This window comes from Fundulus heteroclitus, chromosome 12 (genome assembly GCF_011125445.2).
Source record: "Fundulus heteroclitus isolate FHET01 chromosome 12, MU-UCD_Fhet_4.1, whole genome shotgun sequence".
NCBI classification, from domain to species: domain Eukaryota; kingdom Metazoa; phylum Chordata; class Actinopteri; order Cyprinodontiformes; family Fundulidae; genus Fundulus; species Fundulus heteroclitus.
This window is the reverse complement of record NC_046372.1, coordinates 31,107,927-31,128,642: the sequence shown is the minus strand read 5'-3', so window position 1 is coordinate 31,128,642 and position 20,716 is coordinate 31,107,927. Positions and strand designations below refer to the sequence as shown.

The following is a 20,716-nucleotide window of genomic DNA, read 5'->3' as shown; positions in this document are numbered from 1 at the left end:
ACATTACTGTGTGGGCTGATAGGGATGTTTACAACATTCTGTCATACTGAATGGCCTACCAGGAATATGCATGGACTGGTTCAAGATTCTCATAATAGTTAAACTTGAGTCAAAATAATGAGGTTTCGCTGCATTCACACTCAATTTTAAAAAGGGTATAACGTGATTTGACTGCTTTTTATTCAAAACAGAAAAGCAACTATTATTTATACTGCTGCTGAAATAATCTTACATGTTAACTATTGCAGGTATTACCATGCTATCTATAATGTAAAGTAATTATTTAGATTTTGATATATAGACTTAAACAATATTGTAGATTACCAGAAAGTGAAAATAGTGTTCCCTTAATAAGTGGTAGGGGAGGGTCAACGCTTTGTTACTCTGCATTGTTTTTAGTTAATATGCATTTATATCCTTGTGGTTGTCCCCTGTCTCTGCTCCTTTGTTGTACTTTGCAAACTTGTGGGTGCCTCATTTCTCATTGTTTACACTTTAGAAGAAAGCATATGGATATATGTGCATTTATAACCTTAAATTTGATTTTATTTTGTGATTTTCTTCCCTTTGAATATTATTTTCAGCTAGAGGGAGTTGACACTGGGGACTTTGAGGCTATTAATGCTGCAGCGTTTCTTCTGTCCACCGAGTCCAGTAAGACAATATTTATTGCTGTGAAAGACGATGACCTGCCTGAGGCAGATGAGACATTTACCTTCAGCCTTAAACTACAGGTAAACACTCTTCATTTGATTGTTTGTATATTTATCAAATTTATATTCATTTATATTTTAAGACTCTATGAGAATCAAAGTTCAGTGCTCTAAATGCAGTCCACAATTGCCCCCAAGTGGACACAATTGCCCCCAAGTGGAAATTAATGAGAAAGTAGGTCATCACTTGGAATCGCTTCAAGCTTTTACAATGCAGGGGCGAGTGACTCCTCATCTGTGCAGATAGAGCTGCGACATTTGTGCAGCGCTTGTGTAAATTATGAAGCAGTAAGGCATCTGTGCGACACATATGGCCTGTCAGAGTTGGGGCACTCATGCCGGGGGATTTTCAAACATCTCTTAAAAATGTGTGAAAGCCTGTTCAGCCAGAGTTTCCGAAAGCTTCAGGGTCAACCCTGTAGGAAGGGAGTATTCCCAGCAATTAAAGTAAAGTAATTAGTTAATGTATAAGTTATAGAGATCCTTTTTGAATATATGGTAAATTGCCTCTTGTAATGTTAATGGATTCACAACTGATGTATAAAAATCTTCTCTTGCATTATGAGACACAATTATTTTAAAAACCCTGCAAGATAGAGCACTTTGGCTTTGCACTCTTGCTACATCATTTTAACTGCTTCCAAAACTTGATTATTTTATGTTTAACTGAACTTACATAGGAAAGCTAGATTATTATTTTTTTTGGCTTTATGTACTGCAAAGTCTCATCCCAGTATAGGATGCCTTTTCCTAGAGACGATCTCCATGGTTTCATGCAGGCTTTAGCTGTCAAGCTTGATTGATGAGTTAGGGAGGGCCTGTCTTATTGTCATCCTCCTTAAGTGAAAAACCCCCAAATAAAGGTAATTGTAAATCAGTAATTTAAAATTGTTACGTAAATATGTGCATGTACAACTGCAGGTCTGAGCAGTTGGCAGCAGCAGCCTTTTTCACATCATTATTTACTTGGGCTATTCATTAGCATCTTTTTAAAATCCAGTAGTACAAGTCCACATTTTTTGCCTGCTACCAGAGTCAAAGACCAGATGAGGCCCACTCTGTTTACACTACAGCGGGGACAAAGCTCCAGCCAAATGCTTGCCTATCATCTTACTGATGAGCTGTCAGGAGAATGAATGTGTGGCACCATGGGTGTCATACATCAAGCAAAAGCGAGAAATAAAGGGCTGATTGGGTTTCATCAATCATTCCTGACAGTCAAATCTGTTTTAACAGAAAATGTTACCCTAACTTCGGTTGACACAAAACAGTTTGGTAGTTAGAGAACAAGACAGATGGCTCCTCGCATCATCACCGAATGCTACAAATGTCACACTGGACCTCAAGTAATTAAATTTTTCTTTTTGCCTCTCTAGTCTTCCTCCAATCTCTCGCTTTCCAATAAAAAGATAAATTAATTAAAATTTTTGGACAACTGAGCAATAGTTCAATCCTTTTTTCCCCTTAGCAAAAGAAAAAATATCTGATATTTGTTGTTCACAAGTAGGATGACATGAGAAATCTATGTCTTGTAACTACTGCTGAGACACCAATTCCAGCCACAGTCCACATTTCGTGAATCTCTTTTATGATTCATAATCATTATAGAGATTCATAATCTCTAATGGGTGTTGTAACAAAGTCTCATCCTGATTGTGGGGTGCTTCAGTCTTCCAATGACCCTAACATTACATTTGTGTAGTTTAAAAAAAGTGAACAATTTACAATGTCTTTTTGACAACTTTTTGATTAGAATTATTAAAATATATAAACTTTTGGATAAAATGAACGTTTATCTGAGATGTGACTGTTTTGCTGCTCCTCCTGCAAGACGGAGGTATTGGAGCATTATCCAGAATTAAAACATGTTCCCTGGTTCCTTCAGCAAGTCTGGACTTGGTGTAACAAGCAATATTTTCAAGAAAGGATAAAAAAATAAAAAAAAACTGTTGTAAATTCACTAGTATCAAATCATGCTGAGCTCTACCAAATAGAGTCTTTGTTTTTTTTTTGTTTTTGTTTTTTTACATGGAAAACTTTGTTAGGTGTTTCTAAACTGGCGGTTTAAGGCTTATAAAATCCTTATGTAATTTTGTAGTATGCTGAAGCTTTAAATTCGTCGGGGTTTAGTGCCAACTGACAGAGCACAGCACAAGTCCTAAAGAGGCGTCCTGCAGAGAGATAACCTGACTGAGCAGCTGGGCAGAAACCAGCACTTCCTGTCTTTGTGCCGTCTCACCAGGGCTCCTCAGTGGGTGCACTGGAATGAAGCAAAGACAGCAGATAAGACAGACGCACCGGCCTTTCCCCATGAGCTCCGACTGAGCATTTCAAGTGTTTGGGGGATTAACGTTAAAGAGTCTGAATTCTGTGTATTTGCCCAGGTTTCAAGTAACGGGTTTGATTTTCTCTTTTTTTCCAGAGTTCCTCTAATGGTGTGACACTGGGAACACCGAACAAGGCAACAATCACTATCTTGTCCAATGACAACGCCTTTGGAATAATTGCCTTTAACTCAGTAAGACCCATTTATCATCACCATCATTTATATTTTAAATTATTTATTCTTTTGGGAAATTATTCAGTATCAAGATATGAGTGTGAGATCTGACGCTTCCCACAATTTGCTCATAATTTGCTTACTTCAATTTGTTCTGTTCATCCTTCTGTTTGTCTAAAATGTATTTGTGCTTACATGATCGTGGTTTCCTTTTTTCTTCCTTCTTATCAGACTGAAGAGATTGTTGTTGATGAGTCCAGAGGAAGGAACGTGCCTTTCACCTTGATTAGAGAAAAAGGAACTTATGGGACAGTCACTGTGAGCTTTGAGGTGGGAAGACAGTGGAGGGCTTTTTAAAAGTGTTTTTTTTTTTTTTTTCAAAAAATAAAATAGGAATCCATGCATGGTGTGTGGGAATGACAAATGAATAATTTCGGCTCTTTTTGTCCCTGTCCTTCTAGATCTCTGATGGTCCCAACCCTGCTACTGAGGATCTGGTTCCAGACAGAGGCAGCATCATAATCCCTGTAGGACAGGCTGTAGCGCACTTCAGCATCCTCATTCAGGACGATCTGGTATTAACCAGAAGACCCAATTTTCCATTTCAAAAGTCATTCATGCTTGTTTACATCTCTCTGCCCTTGCTTGAAAAAGTAGGAATGTCTAGCGGCAAACTTCACTTCGACCTTTAAAAGGATTCATATAAAAGGAATAAAAAAAAACATGACTTTCCTTAACCCCCTTGAAGCTACTAAACAGTTTGTTGGACTTCATAGATTGACGCATGTACATCAACCCCATTGGTTTCCCTGACCTAAACGTCATAAATCTACTCATCCCAGTGTAAAGTGACTGGATCAAGTATTCCCTCCCCTTAAACTTACACACATTACAATGCCAACCTTATTATTCATAATGTTTTTTTAGTTTTAGATGATAGAGTAAAACAAAGTAATACAAAATCTAGTGAATGAAAAAAACTCAAAAGAGCTGTATGTGGCTTGATCCTTTTTGTTTTATGTTGCTACCAGCTTTGCACATCTAGTGACTGACACCTTTGCCCAATCTTCTTGGGAAAAGCTCCAGCTCGCTCAGTTTGGATGGTTAGCATCTGTGAACATACATTTTTATGTCTTGCCACAGGTTCTCGGCTATACCTCTGTATGTCTTTGGACTATTCTAAAACTTGTTAAATGTTTGGAGTCTTCCTGCTGGGTGGTAAACATCCACCCCAGTCTCAGGCCTTTAACAGTTTCTTCCCTCCAGGATTGCTCTGGACACTTCTGCAAGGCATTATTCGATTGTTCATGTTCGGAGTTTTGAACTGTGTCTAACAACCGTTTAATGTGCCTGTCCTTCTCTGTTGAGCAGATCCCCGAGAATGACGAAGTGTTTACAGTGAGGCTAACAGGTGTGGCTGGTGGAGCTCTTCTCAGTCCCAATGCCAGCAGCGTCCAGCTTCGAATCCGGCGAAATGACAGCCCCCTGCGCTTCTCCCTGTCTGTCATGGTCGTATCAGAATCGGCGTCTGTCATTGTCCTCAATGTGACCCGCGGCCGACTGACTGAGGATGGGCCACTCGTCGGCTCTGTTGACACCCAGGTTGTTCTCGCTTAGTCCACTAATGCTTTGTTCTGGACATTTTAATGTGAATGTTAAGCCACAGATGCAGTGTTACTCTATATGGTGAGTTACATGATGTTAAGTTCAATCCTTCAAAAAGCACCATCTTGATCTGTCGCACTAAGGAGGACAAAAATAGACTATTTCCAAATTTCAAACTGTCTGGGTCTTTATTGAAAGTCTCAACTGAAGTGAAATATCTTGGTCATATGTTGACAGATTGTCTGTCTGATGATGAGGACATTTACCGTCAGGTTTGAATGTTATACGCTCAGGCAAATATTCTTGTCCGTAAATTTGGATTCTGTTCGGATGAAGTGAAGCTGAACTTGTTTAGATCATATTGTACATCACTGTATACTGCACATTTGTGGTGCAATTTTAAAAAAGCCAGTCTTCAAAAATTGAAGGTGGCTTACAATGATGCACTTAGACTTTTGTTAAATAAACCCAGATGGTCCAGTGCCAGTGAACTGTTTGTATGTGCCCGAGTCAGCACTTTGATGGCTGTCTTGAGAAAACTTGTGTATAGATTTATTTGTCGCTTGAATGAGTCTAATAATAAAATTATACTACTGTTGGCAAATGTTAAATATAGTGCAATAAAGTACTCTTCTGTACTCTGGAGACATTGGTATGATTGCCTCTTGCAAGGCTAGAAGTCATGTGTTTGTATTGTTTATTTTTTGTACTTTTTATTCTTTTATTGTCTTTGTTTTCTCTTTGTATGTAATCTGGACTCTGAGTCTGTAATAATAAAATCTATCTATCTATCTATACATTAAAATAGAAGTAAGATAAAGAGTAACATTGTTTCAATCCAGAAAAACATTACGGTTGAGTCAAACTAATCCTCTACGCTGTGTTTTTTTTTAGGTGTCTGTGGATTACATGGTAGTGAGTGGTGAAGGAGTGGGCAGCGCAACTCCAGGAGTGGATTTCCTGGACCTTCAGCCAGTCAGAACCATCACGTTCCCTTCGATGGTCTTCAAAGCCAGCCTTTTGTTCAACATAAGCGATGACGCAGTGCCAGAAATTGCAGAATCCTTCCATGTGGTTCTTTTGGAGGAAACTATACGAGGAGACGCAGTGCTAGTATCGCCCAACGCAGTGCTGGTGACCATCGAGCCCAATGATAAGCCTTATGGCGTCCTGTCAATTAGCAGTGCAGCTCTCGTTCAGCCAATTAGCATCAATGAAGACCTGACTCAAAAGTAATTAAAAGCTGTTATATTTGCAGAGGATTCTGACACTCAGTGTAATGTAACTGCATCTAAGATTATCTCTTCTCCAGATTTGATGGGATCATCATTGTGAGAAACGGAGGAAGCTACGGCCAGGTGTCTGCAAACTGGTCCATCAGCAGGAACTCCAGCGATCCCTCGCCAGTGTCGCATGACTTGACGCCCCAGTTTGGAACCGTGAAATTTGCTGCCGGTCAGGTGACGGCTGTGGTTTCCTTAAACATCGTGGCTGATGATCAGCCTGAAGAAGCAGAGGCTTTTGTTCTGAAACTGCTGCCCAGCACCGTCACCGGAAATGCGGAAATTGACGAACCTATGGAGGTGAGCTCTGTTTCTGCTTTGTGTGTGTGTGACGGGAAAAAAAAAAAAAAAAACAGAGACTGCACTTGCTGGGAGAGACCTCCATGTGGTGTGCATGTGTGTGGGACCTACTGTGCTCCACAGATGCGAACTTGCCACATGGACCAGGGGTAGACTCCTTGGTGCGTTACTTTGCTCTGTGGGTGTTCCCTTAATGTGGCGAAATCAAAACAAAGCGGAAACAGCAGGAGCGCTGCGTGTGGGGAAAAACCTCTGTGTTTTCTTTTTTTAAGCATGGGTGAAGTGGCGACAGGCTTTTATGGCTTCCATCTTTGCCCAAGCTTCTTGGCTAAGTGCGAAGGCAGTGGGCAGATCAAAGTCTCGTTTATTTTCTGCGTGTCACATGCAGACACACATTCGAAACGCATCCTAAAGTTAAAACAGTGCGAGGCCTGTTCACACCCGCGTGAGAGGCAAAATGTCTCAGAATAAACACCCAATCTTAATGATAATAGATGATGATCTATTAGACATGAAGATAAATATGTACTTGTTGTAGTGAGTTGCAGATTGGATGATGCGAATGTGTCTCACATGCATCCAGACCCATGATCATTCCAGCATAATATACAGTATGTGCTATAGTATAACACTCATGGAAACTACTCTAACAGTTTGGAGCTGAGTTAATTAAAGAGAACCCCTCTCCAAAGTTAGGCTGTGGCTATGGTTTACTACAGTCACTCTCAGTCATGTAATGTCTTTCCTGGCCCAGTCCCCCTCTGTCATTTGTTGCCTTCTTATACATGAGATACAATTTTAGTAACGCAAAACAGAAAAAGCAACGAAGCCCTCTTGCAACAGACTTATTTTCTGTTACCGATGATTCAGGAATAGGTGTTCAATTTAGATTCCTCTTTAAAATTACAGTTAGTTTTAAAATTATTCGTACTCCTGGCCGATTTAGATTTAAAGTAACCTTTTAATTTGAAACAGATGTTTCCTCTGGCTGGAATCCATCTTAATATTTTTGAGTGCCAAAGCCATAATCCTAACTTGAATGTGTGGGAGAATCTGTGGAGGAAGCCCAAGATTAGCAACATCAACAACTACAAACTCATTTCAAAAGATGTATGGTTAACAATACTGAAGCTGATCACCAATTATAAGGGTTTGAATTCTTTAATGACAAGTGCATCTTTTCCATTGATCATTGAGAAGGGTTTAAATGAACGTATAACCTTTTTAAAAATGTAAATAAGAACTGATTTTCAATGATACATTTAAACATTACATTTCAGGAGTCATTTCCAATCAGGAATGATCTTGTTGGTAAAATGAAAATGATTTAAATCTAACTCAGTTAGGGGTATGAATAATTTCAAACCCAACTTTCTAAGCTGATTAACTAGTCTTGAAGTGCAGTGAATCGAAAATCTGTTTAATAAGTTAGGTTTACACTGCTGCGTTGAACAGGATGCGAGCGGCAAAAGTGGTGAAATCATGTTATCCCCACCCCCGAGCGCAGGCCTCATGAGCTGCTGCGGTGCGAGGTCGTACACTTCTGAATTTTGTAACTTGGCGAGGACTATATGCGCAATCCTTCAAAATGGAGGGATTCAAAGGAGCCCTCTGCAAACAAGTTTGCCTGTATTGACATCAAATGGCCCAGAAGTTATAAATGGCACAATTTTGTTATGTTGTCACTGCTTATTCTGTGACTGAAAGCAGCATACACAAAACACTGGCACACTTTTAGGGCCAAGTTTGTGGATACAAACAACGATTTTGATTTCTATTACCATCACCTACAGAGTAAATAAAGTCTAAAACAAGTACCCACAGTTTAAAGCAATTCACTTTTATTTAGTGAAGCATTTTTTTAAATGTTTTATAAAAAAAAAAAAAAAAGATCCATATGGGCTTTATGTACACCCCATCTTTTTTTATGTGTCGGGTGAACATACTGTCTTCTTCTACGTCTCCAGCCCTCAGTTTTTTTCTTTTTAGCTGCCATAAGCACACCAACTTTATGAATCTTCATGATTGTTTGCAATATCTGCGTGGCCATTTTGGAAGTGTCAACTGTTTTCTCTCTCTTTACTACGTTTTCGCTAGTTATGTTGAGTACTACCCCCTGTGTTTTCGTTGAATACTGCAACTACGTCCATGTCAAATATACGTAAACGTCTACAACCCTTCTATGGGCTGTGCGTGGTGCACACAGACCCGCGCAGCAACCCAGTGCACACGTATAACTCAGCCTTAACTCACCCTCAGAAAAACATATCTGTTTTTCCAGACAGTAAAGGATTTTTTGTTAGAACCATAGTTCTATGGTTCTCAATGTCAGGTTAATGCTAACATGCTTACTGCCCATTTTGATGAGACTGAGTTGGTATTTTGGCTTAAAACATATTTCAATGCAGTTTTTGTTTCTCTTGTGTGGACAAATAGTCCTTACAAAAACATATTTTTTTCTCCTGCTTCATATAGTAGATCTTTACATTGACCATCATCACATTTAACTACTGTTGTTTCGACTGCTCTCTGTGCCGTTTTACCACATCATAGTTGTCGGGTACAGTGCTCAGGGCAGGTCACATGATGTGGTCAGACAGGAATTTTGATTTACTGTTATAAAGGGCTAAAAACCAAAATGTTGCAGACATTAATTCACAGATATTATAACAACAAGGATGGGGAGTTGAATTTAGTCAGGGACTGATCATTGAAATCCTCAGACGATACCTATTTTAGATCAACCAGTTAGCCTACTTATGACTCAGAGTGACCAAAAAGCAAAAGACATGTCTTGTTTACAACACAGTAATGGTTTGTTTTTGATCATTTATTTAAACATTTGTTATAATTTAGATTTATTTTTAGTCTGATTAATTGTATTCGTTCTTTCTTAATTTTCCCTCAAGATGGTGTTTTACATTCAGGACAGCGATGATGTCTATGGACTTTTTCGGTTTGACCCAGCCAAGGAGCAGAGCATCCAGAGCCAACCACAGGGACGATTCCTCTCTCTCCATTTTGTGAGAGATGGTGGCACGCTGGGTAACGTGTCCATGGCCCTTACTGCGCTCTACATTCCAGCAGGCCCAGTGGACCCTGATCTGGCCCGAGACCAGGTTCTGAATGTTAGCAGGTCTGTTAATGTGGTGTTTTCTCGTCAACGGACTGTCCATGTCATACTGCCTATCCGGAATGACGCCTTTCTGCAAAATGGAGCTCATTTCCTTATTCAGGTAATTAGAAACAAAGAACAAAATTGTAATTCAGCAACAATTTTCAAGCCTAATTAAAAAAACTGCATCCCTTCCATTTGGCTTAGCACTTTTGGCTACATAACAGTCATTTAAAGTTTAAGTGCCTCATCTGCATGTGTGAATAGTTTGACATTGGCACTCAGGTCTGGCATGGCTCTATGGGCTTTGCTCAACTGTCCAAACAAATGGCTAACCCTTAAGGCAAGCCACAGGTGCTAGAAAAGCCTCCTTGATGTTCTATAGAACCTTAATCAGCCACACACATGCAGTTCCAGAACTTTATGTTTACATAAATCGCTGCGGCATCTTTATCCTGAAAATTAGTGCTATCTATCTATCTATCTATCTATCTATCTATCTATCTATCTATCTATCTATCTATCTATCTATCTATCTATCTATCTATCTATCTATCTATCTATCTATCTATCTATCTATCTATCTATCTATCTATCTATCTATCTATCTATCTATCTAATGTCTTTGCTGTAAAGTGGAAAATTATCTCAGAAAAGGCTATTTTTGATTAATAAACCAGTGCAGTAACATCCTACCAGCATCTGTATCTGATACATTTCCCTATTTTCCAGTTGAATAAACTGGAGCTGGTTGATATCACCCCATCAATTCCTTCAAACAGCCCAAGGTTCGGGGGACCTCTGAATCTGACGTTGAATGTCACCCCTGACATTGCTAATGGGGAAATTGGCTTTATAAGTAACACTACAGTGGTACTCTATGAACCAGAGGACAGCAACACCAGCATGGTAACTTATTCATGTTTTCAGTTATTTTTTTTTTAAACAAATGTACACACAAACAGGTACTTTTGAATATGTAGTTTTATGCATTTGTTTCTGTTTATTTTGATAACACTCTGTGCAGGTTAGCCTCCCTCTGCGGCGGGATGGGACGGACGGTCAGGCCGTGGTGTTCTGGAGTCTCCGGCCGATTGGAGCCAATCTTAAGGATGTAACTGCTGACGACCTGACACCGTTTAACGGCTCAGTTGTCTTCCTCTCCAGACAGAGCGATGCCTTTATTAACCTTACCATCATGGCCGACAATATCCCAGAGGTCAATGAAACCCTGCTGCTCAGCCTAGACAGGTGCGTAAAGGTCCCCGTTACGTAACACTCAGAGTTTCCAGATAAGGATTGCTAAATTGTAGGGGCAGGAAAAAAAAACAACAACTTTGTGAGTAATAAGTGGGCATGTTGCGGCAGATTCACAAAGACTGTGTGTGCAATGGATAAGGTGTGCAGAACCGATTTGGTCCGCTCCATTTAAATTGTAAAAATGTGTGTACTACTGGCAGTGCAGGAGCTGCTGTAAAAGAAAGATGAAGATCAAATCCATCACATAATCTTATCAGACACCCAGGAGAACTTCTGCTATTAAACTTTTTATTTTATTAAAGGCGTAGTGGCCGATTTGTTATTTTCTTTCCAGAAATGTAAATAAGAAACGCCCAAGTCCCTTTTTGAGCAACTGCACATGTGCAAGACCATCCTATCTGCTCTTCCAGTCTTCCGGTCCTCAGGGGGATCACGTGAAAGAATCACCCAAATACTCTGGTCTTAGTTCTTTCTACTGAGGCCTTCCTCTTCTTCTCATAAAATTGTAAGACAGTTTGCTTCTTGCGACTCTCAGCCATTTTCAAAGTATACAGTGAGAGCTGCAGCGCTACAGTGAACGGCTGAAACCAAAACTAACTGGATACATAAACACCAGAAGTGTGCATTTGCAGCAAGAGGAAACTAACAAGGAAGCGCGCACATTGGCGTAAGGTGAGCGCATCACAATGATTGGCATGTGGGACAACCAATAGATAAGATGATCCCCCGGAACTTAAAGCAAAAAAAAGATCAATATTAATTATTAAAAACAGACAAAAAACCATTGTTTTGTCAAGTTCTGCAAAGCAGAAGACAACACTTTTATTTTATGTCTGATTTTAATGAGAAAATATTACAGCTGACAAATCAGATGTACCCCTGTTTATTATTGTTCTACTGGTTCATGTATCAATGTCGACGCCCACGTCACATGCCACAGCTAAGTGGCGCTTCTCCAGTCCCCATTGACTGAAGACCTCCCTCAGGTCGTTGGAGGTAATAATGATAATAACAATTTTAAAAGAATAATAGCATACATAGGTCTGTCTGGGGATAGGCACCAGCCGATGATTTACCTGATTTATTTTAACCCTGCACAGATTGTCACGATTTTGTTTACCGATAAACTCAGGATGCACACACGGGACTAAAAGTTTGAGAGTATTTATTACAAGGTTGATGGGTGGAGGTTTGATGAGGCCAGAGGAGCTGGTTGTACAGGAACGGAGAGAAGGTGATGGCAGGAGCTGACGGACCGGAGACAGAGAGTCCACCCTTGCTTGGTGTTGCTCGGCTAGTAGGCCTCGTAGCACTCAGGTTAGCAGTTCATAGAAGACACCAGGGCACAGAGCTGAGCTTCACCAGGGCGGCTAGTCAGGTTAGCAGAACTAGAGAGACACCGAGGCTCAGAGCTGAACTTCTCCAGGGCGGCTAGTCAGGTTAGCAGAACTAGAGAGACACCGAGGCTCAGAGCTGAACTTCTCCAGGGCGGCTAGTCAGGTTAGCAGAACTGAGAGACAACAGGGCACAGAGCAGAACTCCTCCAGGGCGGCTAGTCAGGTTAGCAGAACTTGAGAGACAACAGGGCACAGAGCAGAACCTCTCCAGGGACAAACAGAGAACAAACAGTCTTTAGAGTGACTGACTGGACTAACCTTAACAGGAGCAAAAACAAAGTTTCCAAGGCAAACGGGGACTGGCATGGAGAGGTGTGGAGTGATGATGACGGCCCAGTGCTGAACTAAAGACAGAGGGAGGTTTAAATAGAGAACTGACAGGTGACACCAGGGTCTGACTAATTAACCAGCAAATGATATCAGGTGTGACTGACTGCTGAGGAGGAGAAGTGAAAATTGACAGAAAATAACTGATGACTGAAAACTAACAATAAATAAAGTCAAACCTAACCCAAAAGAGATGAAAAAATGAAAGTAACAGAAAAACAAAGCCAAACCAAAACTCAACCATGACACAGATAAGCAGGTATAGATGATGGATGGATAAGGTACAGAGCTCGTATTGGAACAAAGAGGGAGGGAGAAAAAAATCTATCTTGCCGCAAGTTATGGATACGCACTGCAGCCGTTCCCCCCTCCCTCCAACTGTGTTCTATAGTTACCACACGACCCTGATTATTTTTCATTTTGGTTTAATTGCATGAAGATGGTTAATTTAAATAATAAAATCTATATTATTATGTATAATATATCAATATAAAAACAAAAGCGAATAAAAGGAAATTCACCATTCATCTAGACAACACAATTAATTTACTTTGCATTGTTGGTACAATGGTGGTAGAAGGGTTTGCTCCATTGTACCAACAGCAAGGACCTGCAAGTAGAGACAGCAGAGCCATCTGAGAAGCAGAGGAGCTGTGCCTATAAAGCACAAAGGACTCACCTCCAGTTAGGAGCTACCTGAAACATTTTTTTTTATTTCCACTTTTCATAGAATGAAACGCATTAACATTCCAAAAAAGTAGAAAAAAAAAAACGTTTTGCTTCCTATCCAGAAAACTTTCTCAATTTAAAATGTCTGGAGTAGTGTGGAGTAGCAAGCTTTATAGTAATGCCCAACAAAGGACTTGTAATGGCTTAGATAACATGCAGATTGAACCGAAACAGGTCCAACCCCTTAGTAATGGGGGACCTGGATGGCGGAGCACCTTTAACACGACGCGCATTGGCTGAAAAGTTCGAATTTTTGAACTCCAGCGAAATTTCGCTTTACTCAGTTTCACAGTTTTGCTTGGCTCCATTTGTGCATTTTGTGTCCTTCGCATCGATCAAAATGCCTCATTCGCATCGCGGACTGTAAATTCGCTCCAGAAAGCACCGTTATATAGGAATAACATGAAAATCACTCGCTCCAAATGTCTTGATTGTGTTCGATGTGAATGCACCTTAAGGAACAGATAAGAAAAAGAACAAAAAAGAGAAAACACACACAAAATGTCACTACCTTTTGTGTCCCTCCCAAACATTTATCTTGAGAAATCTGTTTATTGTCACCTGAACAATAAATTGGAATTTCCACCATTGCAACCAGTGATGGTTCATTAAGTTGAAAATTGTACATTGTGTCTAATTTTATACTTTATCCCTTGGACACACAGAGGAAGAAAGAAATAGAACTGTTTCATGTAGTTTTAAAGGCCAGTTTTATTGCGTGTTTGGTGGACATGGGCAGCTGTTGCATGGTCTGCGTTCTGATGAGAACCGTGGCTTTCTCTCCCTCCCACTCCTCTCCTGCAGGGTGGAGGCTGCACACTTTATAGTGTACTTTGGGTAAGTGGAGAGTGGAGTGAACCTGGGCCCTTTGTGTGACTTGAATCAAGTCTTTCTCTTTTCAGACAAGTGCCTACTTCGGGATTTCTGGGGCATTGGTCTGGGAAGGGAATTTGAAGGGGTGGCGGGGGGGTGTGTGTGTTAGTGTGTGTTGGGATGGTTATAGATTGTGGAATGCTGCCATGGTGTGAAAAACGTAATCAAGCAAAGAGTTTTTTGTCATGGGAGTATGTGTTTTGTGCTAATTTAACTAGCCTTGATTATGTAGCCTTTTTAAAGATGGTGTTTTAATGCATGCAGCTCATTGGCTGAGACTGTTTGAAGTGGCTTAAACCCTTCTTTGTATACCATTACTTTGTATTGCCTATTATATTGTGCTTACTTGGCTCTAATTCTCTCAGCATATACACATAAACACACACCCCTGTGGAGTTACGCACGCGCACATACACACACACACATACTTGACTGACATTGTTATTAAAAGTGGTGTAATCAGTAGGGGCTCAGCATATGGAGCTAATAATGAATGTACACCAGACTAGACAAGGAATTCATTAAGAAATGTATATTTCACTGTTTAGTAACTGTTGTTAGAGGTTTTAAATGTCCAATTTAGATAAAAACCCAAAGTTAGAGGAAAGTCCAAGAAGATTGCCATCTCACAGATGTCAGCCACTTCGTTATGAATTCTTTGTGACTTTAGCTCTAGAGTGGAAATCTGTTTTGTGTACGTCTTCTGCTCTGCTAGGCTTCCCGTGATCTAATGATGAGCATGCACTCTTGTCTGCTTCTCTTTATGTTTCTGACTTTGTGTCGTAGGAGTAATGTGGAGAATCAGATCCTGAAAGCCGGCTTCACCAGCAGAGAGATCGTCATCGTGGAGAACGACGATCCCGGGGGAGTGTTTGAGTTCTCCCAGTTCTCCAGAGGTCCATGGCTTATCAACGTAAGTTTAAATGCAACACAACAACATGGGAAATTGCAATCCGTTTAGGAGTTAACATCCACTCATCAACTTGAGTATCGTATTAATGCTAGACTTTTAATACGAACCGTTTCGTTTTTCAGAGTTGAATATTCCTGCAGCATGCAATTTAAGAGAAGTTGTGACTTTTTTTCTGATCCATATAGGCTAAAATAGATAAACACAGCCACCTATATTTAGGTAAATGTCATTTTGCAAGTTCCGGAGAAGGTAGAGACTTTTAATAGCTGTGAGTGAGGTCCTGGCACATGATATTGGGTCATACTTCTCATCTGAAATGGCAGAGCTTTTATTTAAATTGGTTGGTTTCCTTGTACATATGAACCTGGCTTTTAAGCCTATTGCATAAAATTTCAATAAGACTGAGGTTAGGGCCTTAGGGAGGCCATTCATGAAGCTTTCCAAAGCTAGTTTTGGTGTGCTTTATTTTTTGGGCCTTACTGCATCAATGTTTCAACAGTTTGACCTAAACTACAACCCTTAAATGGAGGAAATTGGTAAAAAAAAATGTATAAGAACAACCAAAGGACAGGTTCAACCAGTGTCCCTGGCTTGAGTGAGGTAAGTTTCACATCAAGGTGCAATTACATTGTGAACAGAAAGAAACATCTGCTCCAAAATTGACATCATAAAACTAAACAAAAAATTTTAGCCGCCCATATGAACAATCCAAATGCCTTTTTTAAATTATGGACAGACGAGAAAAAAGTTTGGCTTTCTTGCCACAAAAACAGCAAGGATGCTTGGAGGAAGCGAGGCAAAGTTTTCAACCCCAAGAACACTTTACAGGCTGCTGAGCATGGTGGTGGTGGTACCAATGTGATCAAGGTCTGTTACGCTACTAGTGCTACAGGTTTGACTGTTTAAAGTAGATAGAAATAAGGAATATGGGGGACTAATTTGAAATTATTCTCCTCAGATCAACAGCTAGATGGCCGGACACTATCGGCTGTTCCAACAGGACAATAATCACAAATACACCAAAACTGGCTTTGAAATTGTATAAAGCAAGCTAACATTTAAATTCTGGACTGACCCTGACCTCAACTCTGTTGGAGATGAATGGACTTTGCTTAAAGCCATGACAGGAAAACAGCCAATTTAAATGAATTTTACCCTTTCTGATAAGATTAGCCAAATATCTAGCTGATTAAGTGAAAAGAACTTGTCTATAGCTATAAGGTTTATGGTTTTCTTATAATCTGCTAAGGGACATACGGCATGTCCCAATATTAGTGGGGTGTATGTTTGTGTTTGCGTCTATATGTAATCCAAAATAAATGCGCGCTTGCACCTAGTTTTGTTTGCTTCATCATCATTCCAACCTGGAAAATAATCGAAACGTGATCTGTCATCATCTACCGAGGCCATTTATGTTGACATCAAGGTTGCAGCGTTTCCTTTAGGTTTAAGGGTTCGTGGTTAATATGATACTCATTTTTCTTTCGTCCGTCCGGTAAAATGTGTCCACTTGAAACCAAGGAGGGTGAGGCTGTGGAGCTGCACGTGGTCAGAGCTCAAGGACAGCTCCTGAAGCAGTTAATACGATACACAGTGACGCCATCAGGCAGCGCCGAATTCTATGGAGCTACAGGCATCCTTGAGTTTAAACCTGGGGAGAGAGAGGTGGTGGTGGCATTGGTCGCAAGGCCTGATGGGATACCTGAGGTGAGAACATAATAGAATATTAGATTTTGTGTCAGCTCTAGATGTTATTTGTTATGGAACATAACAAACAAAAACTTTAAATTGGCAGCAGTATGGAAAAATATATTTGTTTTTTTCTGTTTTTACACCGTGTGCTCATACAGCTGGATGAGACATTTTCCGTGGTACTGAGTAGCCACAGCACTCCGCCAAGTCGTCTAGGCAACCACAGGGAGGTCAACATCACTGTCCGCAGGAACGACGACCCTTTTGGGGTCATCGAGTTTATCCAATCAGGGCTCACGGTGACCATCAATGAGAGCAAAGGAGAGGCAGTACACCAGGGTACGTGAGCTAATGAGACACATGGACCTAATAACTCTGCTGGATCTGTACGAACAAGGCGATTTTCATTATGGTGTTTATAATGAAAATGTGTCACAGTCCAAACTTTGTGTCAATGTTAAAGAGAAAAATCATGACTGTAATAATAAAAGCCTTGAACAACGTAGCTAATAATCTCTTTTTCAGCTGTGTACTCTGTGGTGAGGAATAGGGGTCTCTTTGAAGAAGTGTCAGTTTTGTGGGTCTTGGAGCCGGCTCTGACGGGAGATGTTATGCCTGTCCAGGGAAATATTACCTTCAAAGAAGGAGAGTACTTGAAAAACCTCACCATCTCATCTGTACCCGATGAGGTAAATTGTTAGACTCATACAAGCTTGCAGGCATCCCAATTGCATTTATTTGTTTTAATGTAAAACTGTTGTTATCCTGTTTATATAAGATCCCAGAAGACAAGGAGAACTTCACCATCACACTGTCAAATGCAACAGGTGGAGCAAGACTGGGAAATATACTCAGTGCCAGTTTGTGGATTAATAAGAACGACGATCCCATATATGTATCTGGTAATTATCAAACAAAAAGCCGAACATTGTTAGTATCGTGTGGCACTAATGATTAATCCATTTACCTGCTCACCTCAGAACCAATCACAGTGCGTGTTCGTGAAGGAGGCGTTGCCAATTTCACCATCCTGAGGGCAGGCCGGGCTGACTTTAAGGCGACCGTGACGTATCGGGTGGATTTCGGGAGTGCCTCACCGGATGACTTCACTGTTGTGACAAATAACACGTTACTAGTGTATGATGTGGGGGAATGGATGAAGAACATCACTGTGGTCATTGAAGACGATGACATACCGGAGACAGATGAACCTTTTTACATCGTTTTATATAATGCCACAGGTGAGTACAGTTATTCTTTTAAAGAGAAAATGAGAATGCGGCTCGAACTTAAATGAATTGCTTTAATAGGTAACATTGATTGACTTAAAGATAGAGTGGATGATTTTTCCAGAAATGTAGGTTAGAAACGCCCTAGTCCCTTTCTGAATAACTGTACATTCGCAAGACGTCTTAATCGTTCTTCCGGTCCTCATTGGTATCGTGCGAAAAATCTCCCAAATCCACTCTGGTTTTATTTATTTCCCTCTGTTGCCTTTCTCTTCTTCTTATAAACTTGTAAGGCAGTTTGTTTTGTGCGCCTCTCAGCCATTTTCAAATTGCCGTCATGTGAGTGCGTCACAATGACCGGCACGTTGTACAACCAATAAATAAAGTGATCCCTCCGCAACTTGAAGCCGAAAAAGATCGTCCACTATACCTGTAAATTGATCCAACTTAATACTTAATTCAGTTACTTGTTACCCATTGAAGCAATTATTTTAAGTTGGAGCTGCATTCTCTTTTTAAAGGTAAAGTCCCATCCAAAAGCAGTAATTCTCTTTGAACATTTTCACATATTGGGATTGAAAATGTAATACATTATGTTGTGATTTTATGTGTTAGACCAACACAAAGTAGATCTTGATTTTAAATTGCAAGGACATTTTGTGTATTGAGCTGCCTTTTCCGTGTCAATACACTGTAGAGCAGAGGTGGGGAATCCAGATTCAGAAAGTAAAAAGCCGGCCCCGAGATTAGTTCCCACAATTTACATTTCCAGCTTCACAGCATAGATTGAGACTAAAATTGCCTGGTTAAGTGACCACCTCTGCTGTAGAGCCACCTTTCACTGCATTTACAGTGGCAGGTATTTTGGGGTGTGTCACCACCAGTTTTGACCATCTAGACCCTGAACGTTTTCTCCATCCGTCTTTGCAAAACAGGTCAACTTCAGTCAGATGTAATGGAGAGTGTCTGTGAAGATTAGTTTTCAGGTCTTGTCATAGATTCTAAATTGGATTGAGGTCTGGATTTGGCTGAGCCATTTTAACACATATATACCTCAAACTAAAGCATTCTGTTGTAGCTTTGGCTAAATGTTTGAGGGCCTCCTGCTGGAAGGTTCAAGTCCTCTTGGAAGTCTTTGTAGCATCCGACAGGTTTTCTTCCAGGGTTGCCATGTTTAGCTCCAGATACCTTTCCATCAACTCGCACCGATTGACTTGTTCCTGCTGAAGAAAAGTATCTGCACAGCATTATGCTGCCACCATATGTTTCCCCACGGGAACGGTGTGACGTGCAGATCTTTTTTCAGCCACTCATTGTCCATGTTGGTTAAAAAAAAGTTCCGCTTTTGTTTCGTCTGAGCAGAGCCCTTTCTTCTACATGCCTGTTGCATATTTTTATATGTCAACACTTTGAAATCCATATTGATGCCTTTTCTACTTCATGTTCTTCCAGATCAAAATAGTATACAACATCATGTTGATCTATCACAAAACATCCCAGTAGAATACATTAAAGCTTGTAGCTGTAATGGGAAAAAGTTAGAATAACATGATTTGTTTAGAAAGTAACTGTATTCTAGGTAATTATTTCTGGGATTTTTCGGAAATAACGTTGTGTTCTTTGAAAATATTGATTGTCTTTGTCTTTTTCAAACGATTAAATGTGGTTTAGATTAAACCTCACCAATAACACGTCATTTTAAATTGATATAAATACTCTCTTCTGTGCTGTGTTTGTATAGATAACAGCTACTAAGTTATTAAATAATGTCATAACACTGAAAGCCTTCATAACAGCTTAGAGGGTTATTAGTATTGGGTCACCTCTGGTTGGAGGTAGGTCTGGTGTTTAACTCCAATCAGCTGCATATTGAGGCTTTACACTCTTTAAATATTTTGCCTGTTTAATTGCAAGTAGAATTGCATGGTTATGCGATTTGTATGGTGTGCTTATAGTCTAGAAGTTTACTGTGGGGGGTTTTGAGAGCAGTAATCGGAAAAAATAATTTTAGCTAAACATAGCTTGCAAGTAACTTTGCACGACTTGTTTATTTATTTATTTATATGTTTTTATGTTTGAAAGTGACCTACTTATGGAACCCTTTATTTTCAGACTCCATTTTAACTTTGATTTTCCTTGGCTTTGAACTTCTGGTCTATTATCAGTCTGGCTACAATTCTGCTTTTACGCTACATTGCTTCAGGTTCTGATTTAACCCGATGATATACGTGTGCACACAGGCGACGCTGTTGTTTACGGTGCAGACACGGCCACTGTAGTGATTGAAGCCAACGACGACGCCAACGGGATTTTCTCTTTGGAAACCGTAGAAAAACCGGTGGAAGAGGGCAAGACCAACAGTTTTTAGTAAGAAATAAAAGCTACATTCAATTTTAAGTGTGCAAATGTCTGACATTCTTATTGAACTTTATGCCTTATTTTTGGTGATGTATTCATTTATTGTTCTATTTCTTTGATATATTTGCAAACATTAATAGTGACATCAATTTAGATTTGTAGAAATCTCTTAATTTTTCTTCCTTGTGTTCAGTGTGCTACGAGCAAGGGGACATTTTGGTAATGTAACAGTCTTCTGGCAGCTGTTTGCCAATGACTCAGATACGCCTCTTGAAGAAAACCAGGAGTTTGCAAACACGTTTGGCTCCATCACCTTTATCACTGGGGAAGAAACCAAACCTATTGTCCTGGAGGCCATCTCTGATAAACTTCCAGAGTTTAATGAGTTCTTTGTCCTCAGACTGGTTAATATTTCAGGTGAA

General features: G+C 40.1%; 1 protein-coding gene across 1 annotated transcript in view; it reads left to right on the top strand.

The window, feature by feature from the left end:
- Nucleotides 1-20,716, top strand: part of adgrv1 (adhesion G protein-coupled receptor V1) — a 153,952-nt gene that overhangs the window by 22,806 nt on the left and 110,430 nt on the right. Inside the window, 18 exon segments of the mRNA XM_036144433.1 lie at nucleotides 585-734; nucleotides 3,136-3,231; nucleotides 3,445-3,543; nucleotides 3,675-3,788; nucleotides 4,585-4,815; nucleotides 5,713-6,050; nucleotides 6,131-6,401; nucleotides 9,311-9,637; nucleotides 10,249-10,425; nucleotides 10,544-10,767; nucleotides 14,889-15,015; nucleotides 16,537-16,722; nucleotides 16,866-17,046; nucleotides 17,233-17,396; nucleotides 17,486-17,609; nucleotides 17,688-17,948; nucleotides 20,177-20,303; nucleotides 20,488-20,711. Of these exon segments, the coding sequence (XP_036000326.1) occupies nucleotides 585-734; nucleotides 3,136-3,231; nucleotides 3,445-3,543; nucleotides 3,675-3,788; nucleotides 4,585-4,815; nucleotides 5,713-6,050; nucleotides 6,131-6,401; nucleotides 9,311-9,637; nucleotides 10,249-10,425; nucleotides 10,544-10,767; nucleotides 14,889-15,015; nucleotides 16,537-16,722; nucleotides 16,866-17,046; nucleotides 17,233-17,396; nucleotides 17,486-17,609; nucleotides 17,688-17,948; nucleotides 20,177-20,303; nucleotides 20,488-20,711 (3,421 nt within the window).